General features: G+C 42.2%; 1 protein-coding gene across 3 annotated transcripts in view; it reads left to right on the forward strand.

The window, feature by feature from the left end:
- The window catches only part of LOC118273941 (transducin-like enhancer protein 4), a 55,462-nt gene that overhangs the window by 25,711 nt on the left and 11,407 nt on the right, over positions 1-18,344 (forward strand). For 2 of the 3 annotated variants that reach the window (XM_035591215.2, XM_035591217.2), the window contains exons 5-7: positions 1,260-1,397; positions 9,126-9,324; positions 12,663-12,688. In XM_035591215.2, coding sequence (XP_035447108.1) covers positions 1,260-1,397; positions 9,126-9,324; positions 12,663-12,688 — 363 coding nt within the window. The remainder of the gene's footprint in view (positions 1-1,259; positions 1,398-9,125; positions 9,325-12,662; positions 12,689-18,344) is intronic. The other variant, XM_035591216.2, reaches the window with a different exon arrangement.

Genomic DNA, 18,344 nt, shown 5'->3' on the forward strand with positions numbered 1-18,344 from the left:
ATTGTACTAGCCAAGTCTCAGGTTATTATAAAAACATATCGCATGACTCGCTGCGGTAAATTGCAGGAACACGCCTCCCCGCGATAATCATGAATTAGTAATTTAACATTGAAGTAGGTATTATATGTTAATCGCAGCGCTCGATCTATAAAAAACTTATAATAGGTAGTAGTTTCAATAGAATAGAAAAACTCGTGTACAAGTTGTTAGAAAATCTTCGAAGACAAATGTTGAGTAATGGGCTCATAATCATTCTCGGAAGAAAAATAAAAACAAATGTTCGCAGTTAATAAATATGTAGTTTGATTTGAAGAATAATAAGAAACTTGGCTCGGCTCCCAAAATGTATGTAGTCATGCAATTATGGCATGAGCGTTATGTGTGGGCAGCTCTGTGGGGGTAATAGAACATCCGTCACATTCAGACAATATCGTAATTTAACACTCAGCAGACGAACGCACGCGGCAATGATTCGCCGCGCGCTGTAAATGCCAATGATTACAAACACATTTAATTATGCCGTGGAATGTATCATCTAACTAATTAATTGCCACAACAAACAGTATGAGCTTTCACCGCTCCTATTGTGCCCAATAAACATGTATTTTCACGTGAATTTCACTTAACAACTTCACGGCTCGATGATGACAAAATAAAAATAATCCCGCCAAACAACTTCATTGTTTACACGGCCCGACAAGGGCCGATATAATAATACACTCAATTATGTTAATTCGTCGTCGATTCACTGTGAATCTGCGAATAAAATTAATGTGCATTTAAACAGAAAATACGAACAAAGCCAATAAATACTGTGGGATCGGTAACGCGACGATTTATCATTTTACCGCGCAGAGTCGCGCCGCGCCGCGCCCGCCCTGCGGCGGTATTGTGTGTCGTGTTAATTTTATTTGTTGCTTCCCACTCAGCTTATCAACTAATTATAAATGTTATTATTGAATATAATCTGCTTCGGAATGTGGAAACATTTTTGGTGGTGTATTTGTAATGTAAGCAGCGATCAGCTAGCGCGGGCCGTTGTTTCATTTATAGCCAACTTTATATTAATGTTAATGTTGATTTTATTCACAAAAGTAGATTGGTAAATGTAAAATAATATTAATTATTCATAACGTGTGTGATATCGGTGTTCGTTCGTGATGATATTGTAATTTCGTCACGATGACCTTATGTCGTGTTTACAGATGATTGTTTAACATTAATTATCGGAATAGCTAAATGAGTTTATTGCTTTTCAGACGGAGATAGCGAAAAGGTTAAATGCGATAATCGCGCAGATCCTGCCGTTCCTGTCGCAGGAGCACCAGCAGCAGGTGGCGTCAGCGGTGGAGCGCGCGAAACAGGTCACTATGACAGAACTTAATGCCATTATTGGGGTGAGTACTCATTGCCTGCTCGCATATGTTAACTAACTAACTACATGTGTGCACACCACTAACTGATCACAATAACTAGGTACGACATTACAGCTTGCTTACCTACCCATAACTTCGACGACGGGGCATGTTTTATCTACGTTTTTTTATGTTTATGTTGTGTTTGTACATTTGATTGTTTTAAAGAAACCTAACAGATTGATAAGGGATAAACTTCTTAACGATTCGCATGATACACAGGTAAAAGATACGTATACCATGGTTGAAAGTGGACACAGAAACTAACTGTCTAAAACTCTAAACCAAAACTAAATTAACGTTAAATTCACCGAAATACATAAACTGTGGGTCATGTTAAAATTCCGAGTAACGAAATGAATTTCTTGAGCGTAGGTAATATTTCACGCTAGACCGATTTGAACAACACGTGTCTTGTTTGTACAGCAGTGGGCTGTTGTAAATGTGGCGTGGAATGTTTAGCTGCCGGCTCCCAGTGCGCCGGCGCAGCACACAGCGCCCGACTGTGGCATCTGTCCAAACATTCGCGACTCCGGCCTGTCATTGCTTAGTTATTCGCTTGTTGCACGCACACTAAACGGTGGGAAGGTCGATGTTATTATAATAGCCGTGCATAAATCACATCTTTCGGTTAAAACGTAATATTTTACTCGCTTCTCATCCGATGACTCACGTGCAAACATAATCGTTTTTCACGGAAGCTATCCTCACTAAAACATGCTTTATTGAAACAGCAAACGTTAATATCCCAATTACCGATGTCGACTAACTCCAGGCGTGGTATATTTATTGCTCGGAAGCTCAACTAAAATTGTCGATCGGAACAAGCGGTACTTACGTGTAAAGTAAGTTGATTCTCCAAAAGCACGGCTTTCAACAGGTCGAAAGTTCGACGGTCGTTAATTAAACGATCTAAGCCGCGCAAGACGAGTTGGCCGCGATCCAACTACGAGGTATTGATGAAATTGCTACAAACTACCGTCATTATGTAGAAAATTATTTTATTAGACGGCCGCCACTAGGTCCGCGGCGAATTAGCATGTTTATAATTTCAAGCGGCCATTTGTCATAGGCGTGGGCGAGACACGTACACTATTGCTACCGACATTGTCCGAGAGTAATGACAACGACATATTATTAGCTCTTACTTCAATTTGCACCCGCGATGTTAACAACATCTCCGCGCTGTGAATTAGTGTCTGTCCTCAAATTGCGACACTAACTAATTTCACAACACTCTAATTGTATTTTTTAGCCAGTGTAAGTGTCGTGAGGACTTCATTGCCGTCTATTATTTCAATAGGCTCATTCGCAGCCGGGTGCCAAGTCGTTAGTGTGACCTATTCTCCGTATGTGTTAACGTTTGGCGTTCGAAAACTGTGAATAGATGTACCGCGACCAAAATAAATCACTTTAAAGATAATGAGGGCGAAAATAAAGTGGTGGAAGTCACTCGTCGCTCGTCCGTCTGCGGCCGATAGAGTGTTGCGGATGGAACGCGCTGGCCCGCCGCCAACTCGATCACACGACGCGCGACGTGCCCGCTATGTGGCCGCCGCCTTACCCGCCTTACACCGCCCGACTCCACTCAGTACCACGTAAACTGAGAGACATCAAAAATTATGTACATTCATATTTTAGATCAACACATTTGGCAGCACACCAACTATTTTGTTTACAAGTATGACATCGCTTATGGCGTGCGTGGCAACTCCAATTAATGAATTAGCCTCACATTAACGCATGACATATTGTATGAATGTTTGTTCCTCACTAAAGTGTTTTGCATGCCATTGAGTGTTTCACTGGTTCTAAGTTCTAACCCCCTCGCAGTTGTCACGTAAACCATTACTCCTTGCCATAGATCCTTGGCTTCACTTCAGTGATCGGAAACAGCCATCGGATAGAAGAAATGCCTCACTACGAGTCCCCAAGTATTTACCAAAGGTTCGTCGCCCCCGTACTGTGAGGATTTACCTACATGTACGAGTATAGCTTACTGAACAGCCTTCGAGACACTGGCAAAACGCAATATCGCCCTCCCCTCATAAAACACTCTAATTTAAATAAAAAAGCGGCGCCACCTTCCGTATGTCGGGCCTTTTTTATTACGTACCTTTTTTATTTTCGGGTCAGCTAGGGATCAAAGGGGCTCTCCCCAGAGACTGGCCGCCCTACCTCCTGATTTGCGAGCGTACGCGAGAGCGCCGATTTGTGAACGTGAAGTAGGTATTCCCTACTTCGCAAATAGGGGACTGTTTGCTTGCCTATTAAAATCACTTACTGTTGAGAACCGCTATGTTTTATTTAGAGGCTTTTTCGTTAATTTCAAATAAGAGCGTTAATATGAACACAAACAAACTTTGATTAAATGTCCATCATATTTTTCATAATAGTACGAAGAGTTTTGTTGTATAATAGAATTGAAGTATGACAGATAAGGTGGCGAAACGATTCAGCATTGTGTTTGAGCAATGTGCGTGAACTCGTCGTCAATAAGCGAGGAGACGGGAGTGTCGTCGTCGGTGCGTTATCGGCGGGTAAATCATTTCTCGTTCTGATTTTATTCCACGCCAGCGCCAGCGCCCGAGGGGTGGCGCCCGACCTCCGCACAGGTAATAGCTTACAGATACGAAAACTCCCTCTCAGTCAGGCTCACCTATGTACATGACACGAATGTTCACATTGAAACAATATTCACGTAACTTGTGCAGATCGATAGCAACGTGCGACCTCGTGTCATAGATACGCGTTACGAATCCGTTACTAAATCTCATTCTTATATTTACGATCGACTCCGGCGAGGCCGTGATTGAAAAGCCGAATCTGCGCAAGTATGCGAAATAAACAAGTGTATTATGCGTACAACATTTATGCAACATTATCTCGAGAGATAGATGTGCAAACACGAGCGCCGGAGCCGTGCAAATAGAGCGTATCTGTTTCCCCGTCGATGGCTTTATAAACAAGCGAGTCGTGAAAACATTTCTATCTAGTTTACGTTGGGTCTTGCGCCCTCTGATAAAAATTACGAGGAGAATAAATCGGGGCGAGAAGCGCGCCGGGGTCGGGCGCCGGGGAAACATGAATTTGTCATTTTTTCCCAGGCACGTTCGCGGCTGGTGATAAATATTGCATTGCAAGCCCTCGACGTTTCTTGCGAGTCGACTCGCGCGGCGCGTCCTCCCGGCGACTCGCATTAACTTTTCCCCTGTCGCTTAGACGAGGCTCCTTGTTTTTCAACGCGGAAAAGTGAGTTAGGGACCGTTCTGTCGTCGCTTCCAATGAAATTATGTAATCAGTTTTACGACTCATCCGGCCCGCGAGTGTCACGAGTTTTTCTTATTATCTTATATTCTTTTCATATAGAACGCGAACTTATTCAAAGTTACATCACAGCTACAGGGCGTAGCAGTAATAGCATAAGAACAGGATGTTGTTTTTATTACAATCGCCTTTGTAACTTAATTCGAGTCGCACGTCGAGCTAAACCTTACCCACAGTATAGAGTATAGTATTTATGAAGTTTGCTGTATTTCTGCATAATTAAGATGTGTACGTAACGTAACATATACTTGGGTTTAATGTAAGTGATTAGAAGCAATTACGTTGAAAGTGTAACACGTGTCGGCGTCGCGTGTCGACCCGCCTCGAGGCTTCCTGCCTAATGGTGCGTGAGCCTCCGCCTGCTTCGAGCCGCGATAAACTACCCTTTTACACCGTACGTGTACACTGAGTCTGCACACACAGCAAGGCATAACTTTGTAACTAATTACAGACAAGTGTTAAGAAGTCGTTGCGCTTAAATAGGCATTGTCTAACCAAGTTATAAATATGTATGGCGCGTCGATGTCATGCTCGTGTCCTTACATAGACACTTAGCATGAGAAACGTTAGTATGTCGCAAATTTACGAGCTTTTAATGTGCCAATGTGTGGAGTGGTCGTACCGTACACTCCGTCGCGCCGTTCTACTACCAATAGACGTCGCATTCCTTTTATTTTTCTCGACACGTCCAGCGCAATGGCATTTAATGGTCACCATTGGAAGATTAGAATGTAGTTACAGCTTTGAATTTGTATTGTGTTATTGGTCGTAAAATTTGGCCCGTAGTATGAACATCATAGTTCCTGCCTCGGGCAACAGTCACGCGTGTCACACTGGCCACTTCCTGGTCGCATGTTTAAAACATTGCAGGTATAAATGTGAATACATTAAAGCTAATTTTAGTAATGGCAGAGATTTTAATTGCATATTACGGTATTACCGAAACCCTGTGAATTCATTATGGTCAGCGGTTTGCTTGCTGAACAAATATGCTAAATCTATAAATTAACGCGTCAGGACACAATCTAATTTTAACGTTGTTCTAGCTTTTAAATGTTCAGGCTTTGCATCGTAATTTAATAACAAATACTAAAGCCAATTTTACACGAACGTAAGGGCGCTGGGTTTATTGAATTTATAATCTGTTCTTGTCAGTTGTGGCTAGGGGCTAAGGCATCGTGTGTAACAGCCTTAATGCGTCTCACACCACGAACTAACTGACTCTTAATTATTTAACTTTGTTACCGCTAGGGTTGGCAACAATTACAGCGCTAATATTGTTATTACGTTACGACATAACGGTACTTTTGGTAATATTATTACCGTATTACCGACGTAATCGCAGTGTAATCGTAAAAGACGTTTATTATTTTAATGTGGTGAGTATCAATATATGTTCATTAACTGTGAAGAGAACTAAGGAAGGGTAATGGCCTGTGAATTGTCTTCTGTACATACTTATAATGTTCATTGACCCACTTTGTACCTGGAAGGCAGTTTCAGTATTATAGTGCCGTCACTCGTACGGTAGCATTTATCCTTTGTTGCGCTAGTTTCTCGGAACCCAAGTTGAACTAACCCTAGTTGTTGTGGAATTTTCTCATCTGATAACTCCTATTAGAGGCTAACTAATTGTAGGTTAATGTCCACTTACGTGTTGATTGCCTACCTCATCACACCATAATTGTGTAAACAGTAATTATTTTTAAATGCTCTTGCTACTTAATAATTGCTCGCCACATTAAATTAATGTGTTTGTAATATTATGTTGTTGATCTCATTCTTTAGTGCTACTTAGCGGATGACTCATAAATCCGTAACATGTTCCTTTAAACATGTTTTTATCATCTTGTTTCTAATTTACGATTAAGTATTTTGTACAAATTTTTCACTCACCGGATAAAAAGATTATTTTGTTAAGCTCAATCTAAAAAAAAAGTCTCACAAGAAAGATTAATACCGACAATTGAAATCGTGACCGCAGATTGCTACAAGAAATCATATAGATTTGTGACCAAAACATCAACACCACTGCCGAATATATCCAATACAATAAACTTGGCAAAATAAAAAAAAAATATGCTCTTACAAAAAATACTTGTTAAACCTGGCGAAATATTTATGCGTGGAAATCTGTGCGGTTGGCGTGCGCTATCCATTTATAAATGAAGAATAATCCCCGGCGTATAGACGCTGGTAAATGTGCCGTGAAAACCCGAACGCGGCGGAGCATTTTTCTCATGACAAAAGCTTTGGAGACAGCTCACGTCTGTTGCTACTTGCTACACGTACCGACACACGCGAAATTACATACACTACGAATGAACACACTGATATATCATACATACAGAAAATGTGCGACCTTTATATGTTTTTATCTATCCCTAATCCACTGAAACGATTTTTTCTTCGACTCGGCTCGGCTGACACAAATCTTTATCAGCTTAATGCCATAGCTTGGCTCCACATAAAATTCGTTCTCATCACTTTAGTATGGGAAAATACGGAACAATAGTCTATTTACCAGTTTATCTACAAGAATTTGAGGTTACCGCTTTTTGTGGGTTTATTACTGAATCATTAGTCGCGTGCCTCATTATAACCAATGTGGGAATTATTCACGACACTTATCGCGTTGACAATATTGAGCATCGAATTCGTTATAAAAATCCGTCTCCCCCTATAGGAGGGGAAACTTAATCAAACTTAAATTCGGTCGATAATATAAACACCAAACTTCGTTCAGAGATAAGTAAACGGATGGAAAAGTCGTTAGGGGAACGAGTTTTAATCCCGGGGAGAGCGTATCGATGCTATTTAATCACGTCTAAATATGGAAAAAAAATGTTGGTGAGGTATCACGCCACGTTATTGTCATTCATAACAGGCGGGTGGGTGGTGGCAGGGTGGCGGGCGCGGCGGGCGCGAGTCGCGGGCGGGGGCTCTCGATAGCGATAGCTGCGGGATCACGCCGCGCCCGTACGTAACGAGGGAACAGTTAGCTCGAGCGAAATGTTTGTACAGGTATGTCTCCGACTGCCGAGGGACGAATACGTAATTAAAACTCGCGACGCAATATACCTGCAACCGTCAACAACAAACCTAAGAAAATGCCACTTTTTCTCACAAATTGCTCACGTACCGTCTATTAACTAGCGGAGACAAGGCTGCTTTTTCTTTTCAAATAGCTGTAAAAAACCAATAAAAATAATATGCCTTTATATAGATCTCCACTAAACGTAAGTAATTACTAGGTAGAAATATAATAAAAGATATTATTTCAGTTAGTCATAAACTCTTAGTTTAACCTCGGTTCAACTTGCAAATCATGCCCTTAAATTAATAAAATAGCAAAAACTTATTTCAGACGTTCTACATTAAAACTATAACATTTTAATAATTGAATCATAAGGTACGTAAAAGTCCAATGGTAATAAATAATTTGAATTAAAAAAATCCTCTTTTGTAAAAAGCACTCCCAACTAAGTGGCGCTCGCCACCTTTTGACACACAATAAATCACAGCCGTGAGCGGCCAATAAAAAATATGTTCCACCCTCGGCGAAAATCCAATTAATTTTCGGCGGTTAAAAAAAGAACCTGCCCATCCGAGCGGAAAAAGCTTGGGCGCACAGTACAAGGCATAAGCGACGAGCGGGTAAACTCCACTAGTCTAAGAGGAGCGACTAGCGGAGAGAAAGATGCCGCATCCGGATGCGACGTGAAAACTCGGACGTGTTAAAAATATGAGCTTAACAATGGACACGGCTGTAGCGATAAACTGTTAAACTTAATGACGCTCTTGCTTTTAGTTATAGAAGTCAGCAGATCCACAGGGTAGGAGAATAATAAGGTTAAACGAGACGAGATAGGAACGGAAAGTGCGGGAAAACAGGAAAAGTGGAAAAAGGGGAATAATGGAGGAGTAATCAATTTCGCTCAGTCGCCGCCGCCGGCGAAGCTCTCATTTAAAATTTAAAATATCGCGGAACGGAGGGGTCCCGTGGAGGACTTTTTAATTTGGCTTGGCTTCGGTTTAAAAATGCACGGAGCTCTGCGGTGACACATCAATCCACTTTGAGTGTTGACGCTGAACTAAAATACATTACTCGGTTTATAAAACAATACACTTTCATTTGATTGTGTTGGCTTTGATTTCTTTTTATTTCGGTTCGGTATAGAGTAGAGGTTCAGTCTGTTTGAACGTTGTGGATTTTAATTAGTATTCTACCGCAGTTGCGGTTTAGTCTCCGGTCAAGGCTCGAACGTTTAGCTTTAATACCATCTGCAATTACACACGACACACGACAATGTCAGGTACCTACTTCGATACCATTTACAGTTGAAAATCAAGTAGTAATAAGTTTGTTTCTTATTGTTACAGCAACAAAGGCCAGACCTCCCTCGGCTGCTGCAACAGATGCACGCAGCACACCTACCTGCACACGGTGCTCCTCCTCTACCACTACTAGGGCAGGGTGCTCTGCCCCCAGCTGGTCTGCTGGGACTCGGTGTACCTCACCATCCTTTGTCAGTACTCGCCAAACCACCAGACTTGCATCGCCCTGATGATAAAGGCAACGGTAAGTTTGTTCGTTTTGTCTCCTATACAAAAAGTGTGTGCTCTTATAAATTATACTTACCAACATTTGGAAAGAAAAGGACTCGGTAACTAACCTACTGTGTAAGTAACGGTTCGATACAAAGATGAATATTTTAAGAGGTTGTCGCGTATTTGTGTATTCGGCTTGTTTGCTGTGTGCCTCTGGAGACTATTAGTGCCCCCTGCCCCGGCCGCCGCCCCGCCGCCCCGCCGCCCTCCGTGGCAGACGTCTCCGATCCCACTTCTGTTTCAATATTTACAATCTTCGAGTGGCTTTTTGAACTCACTGTTTGCGTGTTTTCGGATCGCTGACGGCTACGGCTCGCCCGATATTACTTTGAGAGTATGAATAAGTCAATTCTCGGAACTGGTAGGTACGTATCTAGGCACATGTTTGGACAGAATATGTAAACAGAGATGTGGAACAGATTGGTGGATAATATTTTTCCTGTTAGTCTGGTATATCCATCAAACAAATAGGCGCTTTATAATTCGTGGGCGAGCTGAGTATTATTCATATCAAACAACGGGAGTGTTTCCAGTTTTCACGGTAGCGCGAATAATCCCGGCGCGGCGGGGACGAGCGCGCCACAAATGAAAATGTAACACAGAAATGGATTTGGAAGCCGCCCGTCGCTCCGGTTAATTACAAAAGCAAGCGGTAATCTGCGCTCCGGGATGTTCCGGCTTAGCGCCCCCCGCCACCCCAGCGCCGCCCGCCACTTCCCCGGCTAATTTGTGCCATTATCGGTGTACTGATGTAAGAGTTACCGCGCAGATGGCCCCCGCCCCCACCTAACCCCGCACCTTGCCAGAGCTCAATTAATTATTCCTTGCTGGTGTGAGCGTCGCGTGTTTTACTCAATTAGTAACGTAATTTTGCGGCTGACTTGAGTGTGTGCGGTCGCGGACCTCCATGTAAGTCGCGTTTAACCAAATTATGTTCACGCGTTGCATTAGAGTAAATAGCCGCCGCCCTGCTCGTTAGCAATGTGTCACTCCGATAAATGATTCGATTCTATGAATATTGAGTGGCTCAAAAACACGTATAAAACCTCTAATTTGTCTGTTATGACGTGATTGCATTGTTTTGAATCGATGTGCACGAAGCGTTCATGCGCAACCGGGCAATGTAGGGGAATAGCCAGCCAATAATTGAGGCTATTGCGTTTAAATTAATTGTGGCAATACATGCAGTGCTAATACGGCGTCTGGCAATATGTACGTACATATGTACCGCTCGTGAATACTAATAGGATTGGCTGCAATTGCTCACAAACTTGAGACGAATCAGGCGGCGGAGATAATGCCTTTGATGTATGCAATACTCAGTAACTATGGTCCCTCTGTACATACGTAATCTACAACGGATTTGATGTTTTGATTAAACCGAACCAGCATATTCGACTGGAGATTGCTGTTACCATGTTGTTAGGATGTATATAAAATTAATACATAAGCTCCCAGGCAGGGTAAAAAAGTTTAGGAAACGTTAAGTCATTGATTAGAACGTGTGTCTCATCTAACTTGTTCGTTAATATTTTCTGTTTACTTCATAAAGTGAACACTCAATGAAAGCTATTATTAAAACAGAGATACAATTTATGTTTTCCGTTTATAGTAAACTCATAGCTACTATATCTAAGTAACTAAATGTACTACAAATTCGACGAAGGAATGTTAGTAAGTTCCATAATATGTATAATGTTGTCTAGTAACTATGAAGTTAAACAGTCTGGTAGTAGTGTTACGGTGAACGCGTCTATTTCGGGAACAATGGCGGTGTGGTTAACTCCGTCACTAGTCACTATCGGCCCCTGAATGGTCACGATTGATACGTGCTGCCGAGGACAGGGGCTAATTCCGCCTGAGGGGAGTGACAGACATTAATGACTACCCAGCTTACCTGATGGATATATTCATGAACTCTCATCACTTCTGTATTTAGTTTACTTTGTACTAAGAGTAGCACAATGTGTCTAAAATGGCACTTTGGTGTGATTGTGCTATAAGTTCCTACTTCCTAAGTAGAATACTGACAATTATTTCTATCATATTCTTACGTACCATATTATTTAATAATGCCACATTTTTGTAGTATCTGGCTAAACAATGGATTTGTGTTAAACTACAGCGGAGGATGATTTCAACAGAACAACGTATTAATTATGCTTCCTGATTACCAATAATGCATTAATATCTACCTATTCAATTTGCATACATGCATAGCTAACCGGCACAATGTACTGGTAACCATATTACGGCGTATGGCATATTCTATGGGAGTGACAGGCGAAACTAATTTCGCCACTAATATTGTTTCCAATTATCTGAGAGTTAGCAACACATGACAGACCATTGTCAATAGCGTACGCCGACTAAATTGGTGGGGCAGGCGTTGATGGATAACTATAACTATTATGCTAGTCTGTGATTCAGATTACTAGTCCAATATATACAACTTCTTCCAAAAGAGAAAGTCTACAGATCCGTTAATCACGATCTTTCGTGAGGTGAATCGAAAGAAAGTTTTGATTCGCATATATCACTATGAGAGTAACGTTATGTTTCTTTAGTAAAACGTTTTGGAATATCCAGCCGAAGCTATTAGCGATTCGGTTAATAAGTAAAGAGTAGATGTAGGTGATATAGTGTGTAACAGCATTAAGGTGTCAGTCGGTGGCGCGAGGGAGTCGTGACGAGCCGGCGACAGGCTCTGCAATATTCATCGACCACTTTACCCGGCTCCTCATAGGATCCACCTCAATTACACACACACACACACACCCTCCCACACAGATTGCTTGTACATATAAAACAAATATACGACCGGTTCGTGGTAGACGAGCCTTCTGCTATTTCCAGATGTTGCACATTTATTTGTTTAGTAACTGTGTGCTACTAAAATCTTGTGTGTTAGGTACTTCTATCTAAGATTTCGGTCTTTGACTCGAAAACAATCTTTCAAAAATAAAGAAGAATTAATTACTCATCGTATTTTCTGCTCAATACACTATCGAAACATTCATTCAATTGTGCATGTTTCATTTACTGTTTTCCAGAAACACAAATACAGTTTTCATTATTGATAAACGACAAAGGATATTGAAATTTTCCTAGAAATAATTTTGTACAATAATAAATTTGCATCACACACAGTATGATCATTTACTTGTTATGATCCTTAATTAACCTAGTACAAAAGACCAGTGTGTATTACATTATTACAATAATTATGACCATTTATATATGCGGTTAACACAATCCCTATCTTCAAAGTGTAATATAATCTAACTAAGTTGTTCCACTTGGTTGCAGGTATCAGTTCAGCAGAGGAGAGACATGTGAGTATAGAATAACTTTTTCCAATTTCGCCCGAGTTGTTAAAATTCCGACGGCACAATTTTGCTTTGAAAAATTCCCCAACCAGCGTACCGTGTGTTTGTCGGTACGTAGGTATATGTACGTAGTGCCTTTTCCATTTGGGAATGTGAACGCAGAGAGTAGTGTTGCGCTCGAACACGTTGATTTCATAACACGGCCCTGACTGAAACAAGTGGGTGGTGCAAGTGGCGCACCCCGCTCAGGGATGTCACGCTATTACCTACGTGCCGCATGCCGCGCAGATACTACCTCCTACACTCCTACGACACCAAATTAAATTCAAATTTCTTTGACGTTACTTCCTTTCAGTTCGCCACTATTTACTAAAATAACTTTGTTGTTTGCACGTGTGTTACTTACATTTAATTAATTAAGAACACAAGTCGGCTTCGCAGAAAATACGTGTTGTTTTAAAATGTTTATTGAAGATCTTTTTCAGAGAGAACTCGCTCTGAAAACACGTCACGTAATCCTTGCATTCGATATTAACTTAGGCAGCTAAAGCACACGAAATTGGGGTTCTCCCCCAATCCCTCGGGGGCTTGGGGCCTGCTACTGTCACTATAAAAGGGGAGATGTCCGAACCAAAAGCGTACCTTGCCCAGACTTAACTCACGTGGGATTTGCAAGCGTAATCGTATAAATAGCTATTAATTAGTAATATACTTTAATCTGGCTCCGTTAAGTGTTGGTTATTATTTATCTCGGAGGCGTTTTTATTGTCATTAAAACAAAAATATGGAAGACGGAAATTACAGCGAGAACATGTCAGCCCTACAGTTAAGTGAGCTCGGTCGCGAGTGCGTCGTTCCCGAGGTGTTGCGAATGTCGGCTATCGCGCTACCGTAGGGGGAGGGGGGTGAACAGTGGCGCACCGCACAGATGTGCCGACAAGCGCCCAGAAATGCATGCGAATCGATACGCCGCACCTACTTGTAACACTGTCTTTGTTGCACTAACCTACTTCATGACGGTGACAACAATTATTCACTTTTGCCTTTGACAATGTCTGGTCGTTAGTGTCGTCTGTCCTCTATTGTCAGATGCTTCCTTACAAGGATGTCCTGTTCCGGTAGGATGTCGATGTTCGTACTTCAATTAACGATTCTCCTCTCTATCGCTGTTAATTTTATTCACCACAAATATTTTCTAAACATTTGAGTATTCTAAGAAATTTACTTAATGGACCCACTTCAGCCCACACAAAGTTAGCCAACCAGTAGCCGTCCTCCCAGACACTAATTCCACTTGACTGGGAAAACATAATCAGTCACGTAGCGATCACATTACCGCACATCAGCTCGTAGCGCATACTTTAACAAGTTTGTTGGAAAACTTGGGTGAGGTGAGCGAGTTTATAACTCGACGACAGCACGTGAAGAGTTTATCTTGCAGTGTGACCCCGATACGGCGCGCGGCGGCTGTGTTGGCAGTCCGCTCACGGAACCGTCGATCTGTGCAAACACGCGGCGAGCTGAGTAATGCACGGACGCGCCTTACAATTTGAAACGAGCGGCGCGGGGAGGGGGAGGGAGAAGTGCACTCCGTAATAAAGTTTACATAAACCGAGCGCGTCTTGGCTGCGGCGAGGGCCTCAGGTTACACTCCTCAGCCGAGCCGCACCCGTTTGTCCACACTATGTTTTTATTGCGAATCACGAAGGTGCTACACAGTTGCAGGCACCATGTTTATTTGCTAACATCGCGCGCCGTATATTTGATTTTCCGATACATCGGGCCCATGTTTACATTACGCTGTACGAAAACTTTTCATTTCGATGCCGCCGCTCTGTTTTGTAGGTCTTATTTTATTTTTATTGTACACCTACATTGAACAAAAACATCTATCTAGTAATTATAAAAAAATGTTAAATGTCTCCGACGATAACAATTTACGGCAATAATTCATGAAACATTGGATAGTTTATTTACCGTTAGGCAAAGGTGTCCCAAGTGCCTACACCAGCAATTATCACCTAGCAGTCGAACCGTATAATTATTCATTTATACATAAATTATTTTGTAGAAAGGTGCTTAAATTCCCACAGAATAACAAAGTTTACGACTAGCAATTTACACCGTCGCGAAATTGAGCAGCCGCTGTAAGCCTAACAGAGCGTGCCCTTCCACAATCTCATTTGAGTAACATAATAACCGCGGATTTATTTCTGCCGCCCGCTCATTCGCTCTCAAATCGCGCCTAATATTCAATTTGGGCGCCCGAACCACACAAAAACTGCTCGGAGCCGGTTCATTACGCCGCGCATCTCGCCTCTTCATCCTCCTTACCTTATCTAAGCCACTCTGAATAACACACCCTGCGCCACCCCGGCCCCCCGCCGCCCGCACACCACTTCAAGTGGAAAACTCGCAGGGCGAGGGCCGCTCAACCTTGTTTAGCATTCTCCTCGACTTCTTTATTTAATAGATACCGAAAAAAAAACTCCGGTCAGAATAAATTTGCGTTTGTGCTTCGATATGCTGGGGTCGTTGCGTTTTAAAGGTGCGCTCCTTTAATTAAGGTAGAAACGGCGAGTATAAATGACTTACATAAATACAGGCGAGGACCGACTACTTTATTAAACCGTTAAAACAAAAATGGGAGATTTTCCTTTTAAGTCGGTGGGTGGTAGCCCTAGCGGCATGTTTACGCGCGTTGTAACAGAGCGCTCGCTTCGCGCCCGCGACAGCCCTCACAATTTATAGCTCGAGACTTTTCTTAATTGGAAAGAATGGCCACTTGTAATTATTAAGACGCCCTAAAGTGAAACAGATTGCGCGGTAGTCGTCCTCTTATTTTACTTTTTTACATTTTATACACCGTTGGCTATCTAAAGTAACGGCGCGGGGTGGCTTGTTTATTGAAAAACAAAACTTAGCTCGTCTAAAGAGAATGTTTAATGCAATTTATTTATGCTACTTTCTCTGATGGGGAGTTGTTTTAGTGTTCGACTGCATGGTCTTCCTACATAAATACAGAGTTTTCTTGCAATTACACAGCATTTCAGAATGCTCAATAGATGGAAACGATTGTAGAGTACTTAATATCTTAAAATTGCTGGGAGTAGGTAATATTTACTTAGTAGTTTTGAGTCAGCTACTTTGTGAAGAAACGATCAGATAAAGAACAGGTTAAAGAGCGGTTACAAGGTAGTCGGTGGATATCGATCTAAGGAGTGTACCCTGCTGGAGGCACAGGTACATCGCTCGAGGAATATCGTGACTTGTTACTCATGACATTTCGATGAATGCGGTCCCTACAAATAGAGTATGCTTGATGTGTAGTACCAATCTGTTTATCGATAAGAAATATTTCATTTCAGTAGGTGAACATTTACCAAAGCTCAGTTTCAACAAGAACACAAGAGAAATCCTCCCCGTATCCGCACATGACGTAACCGCACGTTATCCAATTCGATGCTGAGAGCATTGTTATAATATTTGGCAAGGTAGCGATCCTTGGGTAATCCCATACATGGCTTCTGTTCAGTCGGCTGCTGCTTGGATCCCGGCTAATGTCTCAGAGCTGGAGCACTGTACTTAATCCCCTTACACAGTGCGTCTCGTGATAGAGAATAACACATAGATTATGTCGGTGCATCCACATTATTCCACGCGGATTATCTGTCGTGTCGTGCAGTCAGGGCCTCTGTCTCCAACTTGAATTTATAATCTGCCTAAGTGCCTACAGAATTAATCAACGACTTAGTCGGGTGAACACCCCATTGGTGTATTTCGTGAGTTTGTAGATGTGTGTGTTTTAGTCAGAAAACTGTACAAATATTCGGTTAATAAAAAAGTTGTTATTTGGTTTGTTGAAATACTTAACAGTATATCTTAGCTAGCTTATCGTGCGGTGCTTAGTGGTGGTCTGAGAATGTTAATCCACTCGATGTAGGAGCAAAAAGTATGTTGGAATTCTTTTCATAATATCGTTTGTGTGACGAGGATCGGTTGGTAGATGCGTGTACGTTGGGTAGGTAGGGTATTGCTCGTCTCGGAGCGGGCTTGCGGCTTTGTTCACGATCCGGCCGTATCGCATCGATTTATGCAAGCTTGATCGAATCGCGCCTGCCCCCGTCTGCCCTCCCTCTTGCTTCATAACAATACCTGGCTCACTCGCTGCATTGTGTTAACACAATTTAATATTCATACTTTATAAACGTTATTTGGAATCTGACGCTGAAATAATAACTTTTTATTCCTTTCAAAGTGGCAATATTAATCTGTTTATGACAACTTTAGGGTTGGCACTCGTCCAGGCTGCAGTCGGTCTTGCTTTATCTTGACAATGCTTGGAATACCGTATGGCTAGGTATTACTTATCTTACTGTTACGAGGAAAGAAGCTGAATGCTTTATCAGCGACTTGTGCCCAAACGAAACCACTGCAATAAGGAAGATGTTTGGACAATTTTTGCGATATATTCTAGGCTTATTTATAGTTATACACTAATACTAACAATATTGTTTTATTTGATTCATTATTCCACTTGGAACAGATCGCGTTGATGTAACCATCCGCGTGTAACGAATAACGATGCTTCGCGCTCCCACACGTTCAATATTTCAAATGAAATATTCAATAGATATTGCATTCGACGACTCGTTTCAAAGGTGCTTTGTTATACTAAGTGCGTCAGAACTCAACCCGGCTGCCGCTGCGCGCTGCTGTAGCAATTACCGCGAATAGGAGAAATACTATATCATTTTATGAAATGTTAAGTAAATAGAGAAATGTCTAGTTGTAGAATAATTATGCAGTTAATAATATTAGGAGTATGTACATAATAGGAAGGCGTGCTAGCAAGCCACACGTGTCGTAAACAGTGGATGAGCGCCGTGCGATGCACGAGCACGACCGCAGGCTGACGAGGCAGCGCGCGGCGGGCGGCGGCGGCTGCGGTCGCCAGCGCCTCTGTTGCGGTCGCACCACTATCACCCGCCGCGCTCTTTGTCGCCCTCGCCCCACGTGTGGCCCGCACACACCGCTACTCCGCTACCGATGACGCAACACACACAACCAAATTTATTTATTGCATTCCCATTCGTTTCTTTTAAATTTTACGACCCCCTATAAGCACTAAAATCTAATTGCACCCATAATGCTATAACATCTTTACAACGCTATTACGTGTGTTAATTGTGATTTAATCGCTTCGGACGATGTTCAATAGCGGATAAACTTAATAAAAACAAACCAAGCATGTTTGTTGTTGAGTAAAAAACACGCTAGAGCGGTCGGGTAATTGAAATCGCTGCATGTAATTAGCAGGTAAGGTGGGTGCGATAGCTCGCGGCTCGCTGCACGTCTTCATAATTTATCTCAATTAGTCGCCGCCGTAATGAGCGGAAGGGCGAACGCTACTGCTGCAGTTAGCGTAACAGCGCATTCTGCTAATGGCTGACGGTTCATTTTTATTTCACTCATTGTTTCTCGCCACCGTCCGCTGTTTAGGAGTTGTGTGATGTGTCCAGTTGTACTTGAGTGTACGTAGAGATGTGTGTAGGACCTGTGTAGTTAGAACATATAATGCACATAATGCATGAGGTGTGTGTGAACATGCACATGTTGTGTAGTGCGGTGTACCGGCTGTGCGGGCTGCAGTTGTCTGGCA

This window comes from Spodoptera frugiperda, chromosome 3 (assembly GCF_023101765.2).
Source record: "Spodoptera frugiperda isolate SF20-4 chromosome 3, AGI-APGP_CSIRO_Sfru_2.0, whole genome shotgun sequence".
NCBI lineage: Eukaryota > Metazoa > Arthropoda > Insecta > Lepidoptera > Noctuidae > Spodoptera > Spodoptera frugiperda.